Source organism: Entamoeba invadens (assembly GCF_000330505.1).
Source record: "Entamoeba invadens IP1 unplaced genomic scaffold scaff_1105074724503, whole genome shotgun sequence".
Taxonomy (NCBI): domain Eukaryota; phylum Evosea; order Mastigamoebida; family Endamoebidae; genus Entamoeba; species Entamoeba invadens.
The window spans coordinates 50,850-66,540 of record NW_004440361.1 but is presented as its reverse complement, the minus strand read 5'-3'; the positions used below and the strand labels follow the sequence as shown (position 1 = coordinate 66,540).

Sequence of the window (15,691 nt, the reverse complement as noted above, 5' to 3'; positions counted from 1 at the left end):
GTTGTGATAAAGATTTTAAATAATCATTTTAAAGTTTTTTTTGAATAATCCAATTTATATTCAATATATAATGTATTGAACTATATAATTATTTACAATTTGTTATTATATACAAATAGAATTTTTTAATAGCAATGAAATTTCTTTGTTGTAAAACGATTTTTAGTTAAATAAACATGATGGAAATATTGTTAAATTAATGTATTGTTAATATAATTATAAAAAAATATCTTTTTTAAACAATAAATTTACAACAATGAAATGTTGTTATAAAATAAAATCAGTTAAAAATGGAATATTTGTTTAAATTTTGGACTTTTATATCAAAATGTTATGATTTAAAAAACAACTAATTTGACATTGAATGCTTAATTTCGATAAAATTGTGTTTTACAAGTTATCAAAAGTTCTTTAATGTATAAAAATGCAAATGTTTATATTTTGATTTTAATAAAAATACAATAGTTTTTTTGTACCTTTTCAAATTAATAATAAATACGGTTAACATTTAATGTTATTTAAGGGGTATCATTAAAAATTGTTTATAATTTTGTATAAATCATTATTTGCTTTAATATTTTTATACACTATACATTTTAAGTTACTATTTATAAAATTGGGTTCTTTTAAATTTTGACAATGATTTGGAACACAACATTCATAATAAATTGTACAATAATAAGGTGTATTATTTTAGTTGTGTTTGAATGTTATAATTACAAATTCAAAAGTGGTTAGACAAAAAGTTAAAGAAAACTATTATTTTAAGTAATAATTATCAATAGAAACTTATTAAATTTTTTATGTGTCTGACCATTATATATAATTACTTTATTCAAAGTGATAGAATAATGTAAAAAGTATAAAATGAATGTTAAAACTTTTAATTATCATAATGAATAAGTTGTATATACCCGTTAACATTTATATATTGTTAAGTTTACTTAATTTTACATCTTCACAAATTTGCAGTTTTTCGGACACTATTTTGAAAAATGTTACACTATCTGATACATGTACAGCATTCAATAACATAACAATTGGTAACATTTTATCTTCTGATTTCATTCAGTTCAAAATGATATCAAATGCAAATGTACAAATGAATGGCAGTGTAACTTGTGTAAATAATGGCTCTATTGTTCAATATGACAAATCAAGTTTAAATTTGACACAAGAAACTAACTTTTACGATGCAACCAAATTGGAATTGAATAATAACTCACAATTAATAACAATAAATATAATTTATTTCCAACAGTATTCCAGTGTTATAATGTGTGAAACAGCGCATTGGGACAGTTACAATAATATTATGATGATGGGATATTCTCAATTAACAATCAAAGACAAATCAAGGTTATCATTAAAAAATATTATATATTTCAATGACACTGTCTTGGTTGTTATGAATCAAAATGCAATTATTAACACTTCGAAAGATGTTTATTTTAACGACTTTTCTATGTTAACAATGAACAACAATTCAATGATAAATATAACAAATAAGTTGTATGTTTATTCGACTTTGGTAATGAATTCATATTCAAAAATAAAGGAATGCTTGTTTTTATACATTATGAATGATGCACAAGTAATGTTATACGATAATTCCGAAATTATTTTTAAATCATATCTTAATAGATATTTATATATATATGATAAAGCACAAGTTATGTTATACAATTATTCTGCAATTGACTTTATTTCAGGTATTAAATATTTTTACATTAATAATAAAACACAAGTAATGTTATATAATCATTCGAAAATTAAATTTAATTTTGCTAGTGGAAAAATAGTTATTAGAAATGAAGCACAAACAAAGTTATTCAATTATTCTGAAATTAACATTGATACACATGATGGAGATATCTACGTAAATGATGAATCACGATTAATGTTATACAATTATTCTAAAATTAACATTAAGTCAAATAATTATGGAAGGTTGTATATTCGTGAAATTTCAAATTTAATGTTATACCATAATTCCAAAATTAATATAAATTCTAGTTATGTTGGAGAGTTATTAGTTTATAATAAAGCACAAGTAATGTTATATGATTTTTCTGGAATTAACATTGATTCAAATCAAAATACTGGGTTATTAATAAATGATGAAGCACATATGATATTATACAATTACACTGAAATAAACATTTGTTCACTTAATAGTGCAATCAGAGTTAATAAAGCATATTTATCATTAAACAATTTATCGAAAATTAACAGTGTAGGTTCATTTTATGTTCACAAAGGCGGTGTAATAACATTAAATGGAATGGCAGATTCAGTTCAAATTATTACAAAGTCGTTACAATATGTAAGCTGTTACCAAAGTTGTTCAAATATTGATAGTTTCCGTTATACTAGCGTTTTAAATGTGACTGGTAAATCTTTCATAAGTGTAATTAATGAATTTGTGTTTATAAATTCAACAATTGTTGTACATAATAGGGATATCAGAGATCTTCCCGTTGTGTTTTATTCAGGTTCAACCCCATTAAATATAACCAACTCAACCGTACAATCAGAAAATGATTTTGATGTGTTATGTTCACAGAAAGCAATTAATGATAAAACGTTAGCTGGTACTAAATTGTTGTTGAATGGTAAATTGTTGAGATATGGTACTTCAAATAAAATATTCTGTCATGTTGAGTGTAAAAAACAAAATATTAGAATACAGTGAACCTTTCTGTCCATGTGACGACAAAGAAGACTGGTATATCACCCCACTTCAAAACGTAACTTCACTATATGTTGAAATCGATCCAACCAAAACAAGTTTAAATACAAATTTAAAATATAGTGATGTGTTTTCATCAGAAAGTGTTTCAATTGGAAGCACACAAATATCATTTTACAAAAGTGACAATGTAATTCTGGGTATTTCAACATTAAAAACAGTCGATATTAATCTATTTACATTGACAAAGATTGTTCTTGTAGTTTCAGAGACAATATTGACTTATAAAGATGAACAATTCAACGCAGCAATAAACACAAATGATAATTTTAAAATACTTGTTTTAAGATGCACAAATGGTGTATACAACAAAACGTCTAAAATGTGCGAAGACCCAACCTTTTGTGATGATGTGAATTGTAAGTATTGTCCCTTTAATAAAATTAATTGTTTATCTTGCAAAAATCAATTTGCTGTTGTTAACTCAAAATGTGAACAAATTGCAAATTGTGAATATTCTATATCAAATACATGCTTTAAATGTTCAACTGGTTTTTTATTAAAAGATAATTTATGTGTAAGTAATGCGACTTGTTTACTTGTACAATTGGATGGAATGTGCCAAATATGCAACACAAACAATGGGTATATTAACAACAATGGCAAGTGTGTAAAAAGTGATTTTAACAGTGAAGTGATAACAAACATTAACACAATTTCATGTAATATGGGTTTTGTATTAAACACAACAAATTGTTTGAAGTGTAATGAATTATACACAAATTCTGAACTGTGTGAAAATGGAAAAATAACAAAATGTGACAATTCAAGTCAAATGAACACTAACGGAAAGTGTGAAAACATTATTTGTGTAAATCCTAATGACCAAAACGGCAAATGCACAACAATGATTGATAATTGTATGCTACAATCAAATGAAAAATGTAATGAATGTAAAAGTGAACATGTTTTATCTAATAATACATGTAACAATATCAAAGAACAAAATTGTATTGTACATAACAGTTTAAGGTGTTTAACGTGTGCTGAAGTTTTTTATTTTGATGAGTCAACAAAACAATGTGTAAATTGTAATTCAAGTTGTTTGACGTGTTTTGAAGAATCAACAAAGTGTCTCAGTTGTCCACAAAACATGTATTTGTCAAATTACAATTGCAACACAAATGAAGACTTGAAATTTACATGTAACCAATTTGCGAGTTTTGGAAGTGGTTGTGTTGTATGTAAAGACGGGTATTACAGAGTTGGTTTTGATTGTTATGAATGTGATCCAAAGTGTGGCACATGCAATAACAAATATAGTTGTCTCACTTGCAATTCAACTAATTACAAAACAAATGGCGGTGACTGTTTGCCACAACGTAATATCATTGGGTGTGCAATAAAAGTTACACAAAGTGGGTGTTCAAAGTGTAAAGATGGGTATTATACAGTCAACACAAACGAGTATCAAAGGTGTGATGACAACTGCTATTCATGTACATTATCAAGCAACAAATGCACTTCATGTATTAATTCACGTGTGTTAATTGCAAATGGAAGTTGTGTTGGTTTTTCACAAATAGCAAAATGTCAAGAAATAACAAAATTGAAATGTTCAAAATGTTCATTTTGGAACGTCCCAAGTGAAGATGGCGCATCGTGTAAGTCACAAGCTGTTTGGTGGGTCATTCTAGTTGTAGTCATGTTTGTTCTGATTGTGTTATTTGTTTTGATTGTGACAATTGTCATTGTAACTAAGATTATTTTTAACAAAATTCACAAACACGAAATAGAGAAGACAACGACACTCTTTGCAATGAACAAATCCAACATTAAATTTGTTACTCTTCAAGGTGGTGTCAGTGTTTCTATTGATCTGATCGACTTAAATTCAGACATTGAACAAATTGAAGTTAACAAAGAGACTCGGCAGGTGTTATGTGTTGGAAACACAAACAAAAACACCATCAAAATTCAATTTACAATATCATCTAACATCACAAAGTTTACAATTCGTGTTGACCCAGAAGTTGTCACACTTAAAAATGGCTTTGCATGTGAGTTTTCTGTAAATATCAAACCGTTGTGTTCTTGCAAAATCAACAGCACAATCCAATTAATTTCTAAAAATTTCAAAACAAACGCAGAGAAATACAATAAAATATCACTTGTTGGTGTGACACAACAATCAACAAGAATTGATTATGATGAATTAAGTGAAGACAAGAAAATTGGTGAAGGATCTTTCGGAGTTGTGTACCAAGGAAGTTTTAGAGGAAATATCGTTGCAATTAAAAAGATGAAAACTATTTTTAATGATACCAAGTCAATGGTAGAATTCAACAATGAAGTTTCCATGTTAGATAAATTCCGCAGTAAATATATCGTTCACTTTTATGGAGCTGTTTTTATACCAAGCAAAGTGTGTATGGTTACTGAATTTGCACAATACGGGTCGTTACAAGATTTGATGAAACACAAAACAAGTGATGAAGTTGATATGAACCTGAGGATAAAAATTATGACGGATGCGGCAAAGGGAATATCATATTTGCATGAAAATGGGATACTGCACAGAGACATCAAACCAGACAACATTCTTGTGTTATCACTCGATTCAAATGAAAACGTGAATGCAAAATTGACTGACTTTGGGTCAAGTAGAAATATCAATTTGTTAATGACAAATATGACATTCACAAAAGGTGTTGGAACACCAAAGTATATGGCGCCCGAAATCTTGAACAAAGAGAAATACAAGAAACCAGCTGATGTCTATTCGTTTGGTGTTTCTTTGTTTGAATGTGTGACATGGAAAGAACCATATCCCAAAATACGATTTAAGTTTGCATGGGACATTGTCGACTTTGTTGCAAGTGGAAAACGCCTGAAAAAAATATTTCATATGAAAAAAGACATATACGACATCGTGAACGATATGTGGTGTCAAGATGTCTACAAAAGACTCGGAATCAATGATGTTGTCACTAAACTTGAAAGCATTAATTATTAATTTTAAAGTGAACATTTTTATGTTTGGAGTATTTTTTCATATATAAAATAACAATTCCTTGAATATTTGTGACTACATAATAAAATCAGTCCAATTTTTGATTTTTTATTAGTCAATTTGTTTTTTATGTTTTTTTGTGAACAAAAAGATATTCTTTAAATAAAGTTTGTATTCCTGATTTTTTGTTTTTTTAATAAAAAACATAGAATAAAGGGGCTGAAAAAACCGATATTGGAAAAAAGCGATGTTGTATAAAGTTGGTAACAATAGGTAAAATGTTTTTTAATTATTATTTTGTTATTTGTTTTTTTTCCTTTTTTAAAAAAAAATAAAACCAACATTTTTGCTTTGCCTGAGTATTATTTAGAAGTGTTTCGAATATGTTGTTAATAATATATTTATATTAGGGAGAATACATAATATAATACATGTATTTGTTTAATGTAATCGGGAAACCCATTGAACTATTTATAAAGTGATATTAATAGTTGGATTTATGGAGACAAAACCCGTACAAATTAAACAAAGTATAATAAACAGTTCGTTTAACACAATTAACGAGATGGTTTATATTTTCGTTAGTTACGATTAATCACGATGTAATTTGTTGATCACTTTGTTTTCTGTGTTTTTTCTTTTTGGAACTTTTCCCTTTCATAAACTAATCAGCTGTAATAACCTAAGTTGTTATTTTGAAATCTATGCTTTTAAACATTATTGAATAAAACAAACGTCTCTTCTGGTGATTCCGGACAGTAATATATATGTTGTCGTTGAATAATAATTATTTGTATGTATATACGACTTTCTCATTATTTTTTTCGTTCTTAATTTCCCAAGTTCATTATTTGACAGTGTTCAAAATCATGATAAACAAACGCGTTTTCTTCTCAGTTTTAATGATTGTTTGATTTCAGATTTTCTAAACTTTTTTATACCCATTTTTGTTGTAAATCAAATTTTGATAATTAAAATATTATTTTTTTATACTATTTATTTTATAATGTATCAAATTTATTTTTAAATTGTCGTTATTGTTGAGTGTTTTAATATATAATACTCAGATTAAAATATTACTATTTTAAATTATATTAATATTATTAACATATAACAAATACTTTATTTAATTATAAAAAAAGGTTTGCGACAATAAATAAGACTTAAAACCGCAGTTATTTTTCGGGTTTTCTGGGTTTTTTGGCTTGACTTTGCTTCCTGGTGTTGGTGAGTTTCTCACGTTGAAGACGTTTTTTTCTGTCTTCATAATTTTCGAGAGCAACTCTGGTCGCTCCAACAACTTTAGGTTCTGCAGCCATACCCAAGAATTTGCAGACTTCTCTTGCCCCATTCATGTCCACTTTTACTCCCGTTATGTAATCTGAAATATTGTAATTTGGCGACTTCTTTTGTATCTCCTGAAGCTCGCTTTCACTGGGAGTGTGTGGCACAAATGATATTCCTGCTTGTTTAAAAGAGCTCGTGACATTGTCTCCATTTGCCACACACTCCCAGGAATAGATTAGCTCTCTAATTTTTTCCTCTTCAGACATGTTAATATATTTTTTCATTGCTTGTTTGAACTCTGGGGAATCTATTTGAAGCAATTTCCCACTTTTTTCAACATTTTTTCCTTCTTTTTTTAATAAAGTGAATTTGTGACAAAGATAATTGTTTTTGTCCGCCAAAAATTTCTTTTGGTTCCCGAATATTCCCAAGTCCATTGGTTGACATAAATGGGAACTGTGAGGGACCTCCTTAATCATTTCTACATGATTTTCCAAAAATAAATTTTGAATTTCTTCATAAAAATGGCCTGAAAACCCATCAAGAATTAGGAAAGCTTTCATATCGGCACGCACACCCATTTGTTCTCTTTTTGCCTTAATTGTCGGGAAGAACACTTTTTTTAACCAGAGGGTGTATAATTCAGTATTCAAAACACCTGATTTTTGTGTCCTTATTAAAGCCCGACTTTTAAGGGATATAATAGCAACATCTTCCAGAGAAAGTCTATTTGTTACCACAAGTGAAATCATTTTGGTTCCATCGAGGCATCCACAACACAAAAGACTTGTTCTGGAACTTTCTCTTTCAACTTCATTAAACACATCTTGTCCTCTAGAAACTTCTGCATAGACAATTTTCGAATGAGAATCGACCCATTGGTCGAATCCAACTTCATCGAGGTTAAAAATAAGCTCAAAACAACACCCGTCAATTTTCTTTTTCAATTCGGTGTAATATTGCAAAATTGACTCGGGTGTAACTTCTGCCCGTTTTGCTTCCATTACTGGTGCAACATCTGGAATATGGGTCATAATTTTGTGCAATTGCTTGGACCCAATATTTTTGTCGAAATTTTCGTGAATAAAAAAACTTGCTTCTTCACGTGTTGCTTTTTTTGTCTTACTATCTTTTATTGCGTTTTGTATCGCAATAATTTCTTCGTCATTTAGTAGTCTTTTTCGTCCTTTTTTGGGTTTTTTACCAGTTTTATTTTGTTATTTATTTTGTCAATTTGACAACGAACACTTTTTCTTTCGAAAGTCCCGAAAAAATAGTCAAGTGCAATGGGAAAAGACATTTTTTTCTTTTAATATTTTTGAAACATTTTCTGGCAATTCCTTTAAACAATAACGTACTTGTTGACGGAAAGAATCAAATGCCATGGATTTAACTTTGATCTCAAGATTATTAAAAAAATAATCATATCTGGGATTTCTTTTAAATAATCAATCACATTAATATACTGTGGTATTAAAGGTTTTTTCATTGTGTTCACTAAACTTTGCAATTTTTCATCTTGTGTTTTATACACATGTTTAACTTTCGGAGGTTTTGATATCATTGGGCTATGAGACATTGATGAAAAATAAAGATTGTTATAAACACTCAATTATTAAACGTGTATTTTTGATTTTATTTGAAACTTTAGAATATATTTCAACAAAAATAGTTGTGTTAATTATTGATTGTTGTTTTTAACAATAAAATTGATTTTGTTAATTATTATGTGATTGTTTAAATAATTTTGGTGTTATTCTGATTATTTTGTTTCGATGGATTTGTTTTTTATTTTGCGATGAAATTTTATCGCATTGTTGTTTAGTTTTTTTACAAAGTTTATGTTTTTTATAAAAATAAAATATTAAAAATTATAATAATAAATAACTTTAATTTTAAACATTATTTTTAAATGATTTATTTTAATATTTAAATTACTAATTATTTCTTTAAATAATTTTGCCCAAAATGGTCAAAAACATTTATTTGGAATAATTTCATAATATTTTTATTATAAATTATTAAATATTTATTCTATATAGTATTATGAATAGTTTTTGAAATAATTTATTATTATATCATAATAGAATCACATTAATATATTTTTGTTTGTTTTTATAAACCATGTTATATGATTAATAGCTATAGTTTAAATTATACAAACTAAATTATTAAAATATTAAATCATGATAGTTTATCAATGATTTAATTTATATAACACATAACGAACACTTCATTTTGTAATTCTTTGGCTTCGTGTTAAGTTAGTGCCTTAGCGACTGCAAGGTTTACTGATAAGAGTTTGCACATATTAAGTTATCAAATTTTTATTTTTTTTCGAGACATTTTTTATTATTTAATAGTATTTTTATTAACTACAATAGTTATTTGTTTTATGATTATCAACAATTGGTCTAAAAACCCAAAATATAGCGTGATATATTTGATAATAAAAACACTTGAAATCTATATTGATACACAAGATACTCTTATAATAAATAATCTTTTATTTTTATGATAATGGTATTTCAAAGACTTGCCCAAGCGCTCTTCAGTTGTGTTTGCATTGACTGTTTGTGCATTGAATTACATATTAAGTATCAATTAAGTCATTTTTTCAACACTTAACTAGAATTTTTTAATAAAATGCACTTTTGTGCAAGTCTTTATTACGGCGGAAAAAACCGATGTTTTACCATTTTAAATAAAGTTTTGCTTAAAATTGGACATTATTTGCGTTTTGCCGAGTTGAAATTTAAAAAATTCAACAACATTTCTTAAAACCGATGTTGACCTTTTTATTACCAAACTCAAATCAATCAACACTAAATTCTGAACAAAAATAATAAAATGCCATTAAAAAATACAAAAAATAATTGAGTTTTTTCACGGCATACAAATAGTATTTTACTAACTTAACATAAAAAACACGATTTTTATTGTTTTATTAACCACCAAGATTTGGTTGCCTCCATTTCGGATAACCCACTCTATTTTCCCCGTCTTTTTATTTTTCCCATGAACGGCACCAAAAACCGATGTTTGACCAAGTTCTTTATAAACAACCATTAAACTTTGACCATAAATGATATTTGCCACAAAAAGTTGAGGTTTTGTTCAAAAAATTTAAAAAACAGGGAAAAAATAAATGGACACATGAAACGGAATATTACCGATGTTCGATGTTTCTAATTAAAAAATCGTTTCATTTTGTTATTTTTCTCCAGTTTTTTGATTATGCTTCGATTTTTGAAAAAAGTTTCAAAAAATTAATTGATTATAAAAAGGAGCTCTGTATTTCATTTGTTTGACAGGGACTCAAAAAAGGGCTGGGAATGGATGCACTCAACTTTGTGTGGTGTAGCTTTTGAAAGAACGTTTTTCAAGTTTGGCCGTGGACTGCATTTCTGATCGAATGAGGAATCGATCAAGAGGGGGTGTGAAATAAAGGTGCAGTCGGTCTTTGATCAAAGAAATGAAAAGTTGTTACATTGAAAGAGCGTGAATATTGATACGTTTATTAAGTTGTTTGATATGTAATTGATTAGATAGTGGAGTTTGTGTTTTATGAACGATAAATAGCATGTAAAAAAATAAAAGTTAAAGTTAAGGGGTGTGAAAAAAAGGTACACTGACGGGGTTTTGATTAAAAGTTTTTGTATTTATGCTAAAAATGAAAAATAATATTGAAAACATTATTCAACTTTTAAAAACTTTTTATTGTTTTTTAGCCAATTTTTATATTTTTCTTGCTTCAAAGAACAGTTGAGAAGTCGTTATTTTATGCTTCCCTTTTGTCTTTCGGCAAATTCAACCTTATCTTTACAAGAATAAATAATGTATAATCTCAAAAATGATTTTTTACATTTCGAAAAAAAGAAATTAAGTTATGTTAACCTTGTTTTTTGAATCAAATTGCGGAAAAGTGGAAAAATAAACTATACAATAAACTATAAAAGTGTTATTAAATTACTATTATTTTAGCAACATAGCTTTTTCTCCAACATCGGTTTTTTCTGCCCCTTTACAATACTTTAGAAATTTTAAAATACAAAATTAACTAATAAAAAACAGTTTATAAAAAACCAAAAAAATCATATTATTAGCATATTAACTATTTCATCAATGGAGACTCTGTTTGCTTTTTCTCGAACCCAACACGCTTGAATAATTTCATACAAATTGACGTATATATTTTCACGTCTTTCAAGTCGCTTTCCTGACATCACAAACTCCGCAATTTTCCATGGAAACTTAAAAGTCTCTGTTGGGTATGCTTTACACCACCCAACCACTTCATACATTGTAATTCCAAACGAAAAATATCAGCACTTTTGATGAATTTCTCTTTGTTCAAGATTTCGGGCGCCATATACTTTGGTGTTCCAACACCTTTTGTGAATGTCATATTTGTCATTAACAAATTGATATTTCTACTTGACCCAAAGTCAGTCAATTTTGCATTCACGTTTTCATTTGAATCGAGTGATAACACAAGAATGTTGTCTGGTTTGATGTCTCTGTGCAGTATCCCATTTTCATGCAAATATGATATTCCCTTTGCCGCATCCGTCATAATTTTTATCCTCAGGTTCATATCAACTTCATCACTTGTTTTGTGTTTCATCAAATCTTGTAACGACCCGTATTGTGCAAATTCGGTGACCATACACACTTTGCTTGGTATAAAAACAGCTCCATAAAAGTGAATGATATACTCACTGCGGAATTTGTCAAGCATTCCAACTTCCTTTGTAAATTCATCAATCGAATTGTCATCTAATGAATTTTCAATTTGTTTCATCTTTTTAATCGCTACAACATTTCCTCTGTAATTTCCTTTATACACAATACCAAAAGACCCTTCCCCAAGTTTCTTCTCTTCAACAATATCATCGAAGTCAAGTCGCGTCGTCTTCTCTGTTTTGACAAACAAGTTTATTGGGAAAGTCGCCATTCCCCCTGTTGATATATCCAAAGTAACAACAGCAATTTTGTCTTCCAAAGTGAGTGTACAATGGGGAGTTAAAAAGACTTCAAATTCACATGCAAATCCACTCTTCAAACTCACTATTTTTGGCTCTGTTCTGATTGTGTATTTCTCAGAAGAACTTTGTGTGGTGATTTGAATTTTTAAAACACCTTTTGAAGAGTTTCCAACACATAGAAGTTCTCGACTTTCAACATTGACTTTAAGCAAATCTTCAAAATCATCAACTTCATTAAAACAAATTTCAGTCTTATTAGTAAAAATGTTGTTTCCAAGTACTTTCATTAAAATATTCGATTTTTTCATTGGAAATACACAAACACCCCTTTCTCTGTCTTTCTTCTGCTTTTTATTAAACAGATAAAAATTTGTATATGTCACTACAAAAAGAAATACCAAAAATAATAATGTCAAAACAACAAGAAGTACTACGACCAAGCCATAGTTCGTCTTTTTATTGCATTGAGTGCCTTCTGTATTGACTTTGAAATTATCAGCACATTGTGCGCACTTGTTGTTTGATGCAGAAATGCAATTTGAAATGGTTGAAAATTGGACACACTGTGAGTCGACTAAAATGTGTGTTGCAATACAACTTGTGCACTCTGTCGGTGATGTGCAGAGTGTGCAGTTGTTATCACACTTATCACACACATTTGTGTGTATATAGTACCCATATTCACATATCAAGCAGCCATATATGCTTGTGTTGAGACATCCAATTAACTCACTTTGTGGTCTGCAGTATTTGTCACTTGTATCAATGCGATAGAATGTGTTGTTGCAGTCAATGCAGTTGCCGAAGACATCACACTTTTCACACGATTCATCGCATTTGTCACAACTTGTGCCATCGGTGGATCGTTTGTATCCATCTTTGCAAATAGCACATCCATCGTAATTTGGCATCATCACCAGACACGTTGTAATGATTTCTCCAAGTGTTGTGCAATTGCCGTTTGTGTTAGGATAGGAGTATCGGTCACACTTTGTGCAGAATGTCAGATTTGAGCAGTGTATGCAGGGGTACTCGCACTGCACACAAACGCCGTTTTCGATGTAATACATGTCAGCACATCGCAAACACCCTTTTGAACTCTTTTCAATGCAATTCGACTCGTCGTTTTGTTCCGATTTTAATAATGTTTTGGTACCACTTTTATATTTTTTTGTTGTGTGTTTTGCAATTGATTTGAAATGGATTTAAAATAATTGTTTGTTGTGTTTTGTAGTGTGTTTGTCACACAAATGCCGTTGATTAAATTGTTGTTATATTTACACTCAGCACGGTGTTTTCCAACAACTGACTGGGATGACGGGAAATGTGTTTCAATCAACTCACATTTCTCAAGTGTTTTGTATTTGTCTGCTGAACACTTTTTGAACAAACCATGAAACTTGGCGCAATCCAAATTGTCAGTTGAGTAACACTTCCCATCTGATGTGATTGTAGTTGCATCACATTTGATGCAGATGTCTTTGTTTTGGATTTCGCAGTTTGCAATTGTGTTTTGTGTGCACGTGTAGTCTTCAATGTGGTGATTTGTGACGCATCCAACACAATAAATCGACTTCATTGTGCTGCATTTGACATCGTCATGACATTTGTAATTGCTATCAAACACATATAGATTTGCACATTTACAATCAATTTCATTGTTTTCAAATTGAATACATAGTGTGCCACTCACACACTCCATTATTCCATTTGTTGTCGAAGAATATCCAGTTACTGCCAAATAACAAAACGAGTTGTTTGATATTGCGCAGTGCTGCTGTTGCAGTCCACACAGGTTATCACTTTTGCATTGGAGACACTCGCCAACGCCACTCACAACTTTTGTGTATTTGCAGTTATTTGTGGTTTCTCCACAGTTTGCTGTTGTGATGGTTTCTGTTGCACACACATCACACGTCGTTGTCGAGTGTCGTACGCAGTTGTTATCAACACCAATGCAACTCCCGTTGACAAGCAGAGTGTTTTCGCATTGTATACACGTTGTGTTCACCTGTCTTACACAGTTGCCATCATTTAATGTTGATTTGTTTGTGCCGTAGTTGTAATGAGTACCTTCAGTGTAACCCAACACACACGACTTGCTGTTAGTTGACACAACATATGGCGCAAAACACCCAACACATACAAAATTGGTGTTTGTGAAAATGCAACTGTTGCAGTTGTTGATGGCGTCAAAGCACTTCATGCAACTTTGTGTGTCGATTTTGACTTTGCTTGCATCACATTTGTAACACGAAGTGCAATCTGTCACAAATTTTTCGCTGCATGCAACACACACCTTTGCATTCCGTGAACATTTGTCACAGTTGGGATCAATTGTGTTGTACAAGTAGCATCTGTTGTGTTCTTCATTTAAAAAGTATTTCTCTGCACATTCAACACACACCCTGTTGCTCTCATTTTCGTTTGAATCACACGAATTGCAATTCCCATTTGATGCACAAGATGTACAATTATCTCCAACTTTTTTATAACCAGATGAACACGACGAACACGCGCCACTCTTTTTGATGCAATTATCACAAATAACTGGACACGCTATGCAACTTCCATTCCCACCTGTGGAATAATAACCATCATGACACAACGTGCAAATTCCACTATCGTAGCCATATCCAGCTTTGCATGTTGTGCACTTCCCATCTGTTTTATCACATGACGCGCAGTCTGTGTTGCATGCAAGACAGAGAGACTGCCCCTTTTCACTTTGGTATTTCATCTCTTCACATTCAACACAATTTTTGCCATATGAGTATGTCCAACGTTGGCATATCTCACAGCTCTGCAAAGCATTCAGTTGATACCCTGAATAGCATGTCAGACACACGCCAGTTGTTTTGTCACAAGTGTTGCAAACAGATGCGCATGCGGTACAGCTGGTGGCACCTTCTTTGGAATACGTCCCATCACCACAATTTGTGCACGACGGCGCATTCTGCTTTGAATACGTTCCAGCAGCACACAACTTGCAGCTGTTTGTTGCTGCATTTGCATATTGCCCACTTTCACATCCAACACACTCTCCCATTGGTTGTAAGACATATCCACTTATGCAACTCAGACACTTCCCACTTGCAGCATCACAGTGATCACCACACAGATCATCACAATGTACACACTCGGAATCCCCAATCAGACTGTAATACCCGCCCTGACACGGCGCACATACAGTGCTCCCACTTGTCGACGAATGCGTCCCATTCTTACATTGTTTGCATGCGTTATTGTGCTCGTAATATCCACTTGCACACATTGTACACACTTTGTTGGTGGTGGCATATCCACCTTGACACGATGTGCAATACCCACTGCTCGAGTTGCATGTCACACACGTCGTATCACACCTTCTACATGAAATGGAACAGCTTGGTGAGTAATAGTTAGGTGCACACTCCACACAAGTGTCGCCACTTTGATACGTCCCCGCCCGACACGGTGCGCATTTGCCATTTGTTTTATCACAACTACCACACGTGGCATCGCAACTTGAACACGCAGAAGAACCACCAAGCGAGTAATAACCACCCCGACACGTTTTGCATGATTGTGTTCCACCAGGTGAAAAATACCCAGCTGGACACAATGAGCATCCTTTACCATTGAAGCCACATCCACCAACACAACTTGTGCAATTCCCATTTGTTTTATCGCAGGTAGCACACAACTCGTCACATCTTGTGCATCGCCAAC

General features: G+C 30.9%; 3 protein-coding genes across 3 annotated transcripts; 2 read left to right on the top strand and 1 right to left on the bottom strand.

The window, feature by feature from the left end:
• Positions 1-895: 895 nt before the first annotated feature.
• On the top strand, positions 896-2,544 carry EIN_271380 (hypothetical protein; the record flags this gene model as incomplete). The annotated part of the gene is made up of 2 exons (XM_004256576.1): positions 896-2,386; positions 2,461-2,544. The coding sequence occupies 2 exons, from the start codon at positions 896-898 to the stop codon at positions 2,542-2,544; spliced, it is 1,575 nt and encodes a 524-aa protein (XP_004256624.1).
• Positions 2,545-2,630: 86 nt separating this feature from the next.
• Positions 2,631-5,708, top strand: EIN_271370 (protein serine/threonine kinase, putative; the record flags this gene model as incomplete). The annotated part of the gene is made up of 1 exon (XM_004256575.1): positions 2,631-5,708. One exon carries the CDS (start codon positions 2,631-2,633, stop codon positions 5,706-5,708), a length of 3,078 nt encoding a protein of 1,025 aa, XP_004256623.1.
• A 5,378-nt stretch (positions 5,709-11,086) lies between these two features.
• On the bottom strand, positions 11,087-15,591 carry EIN_271360 (protein serine/threonine kinase, putative; the record flags this gene model as incomplete). Its single annotated transcript, XM_004256574.1, has 4 exons — positions 11,087-11,256; positions 11,310-13,070; positions 13,373-15,411; positions 15,470-15,591. The coding sequence occupies 4 exons, from the start codon at positions 15,589-15,591 to the stop codon at positions 11,087-11,089; spliced, it is 4,092 nt and encodes a 1,363-aa protein (XP_004256622.1).
• Positions 15,592-15,691: the final 100 nt, after the last annotated feature.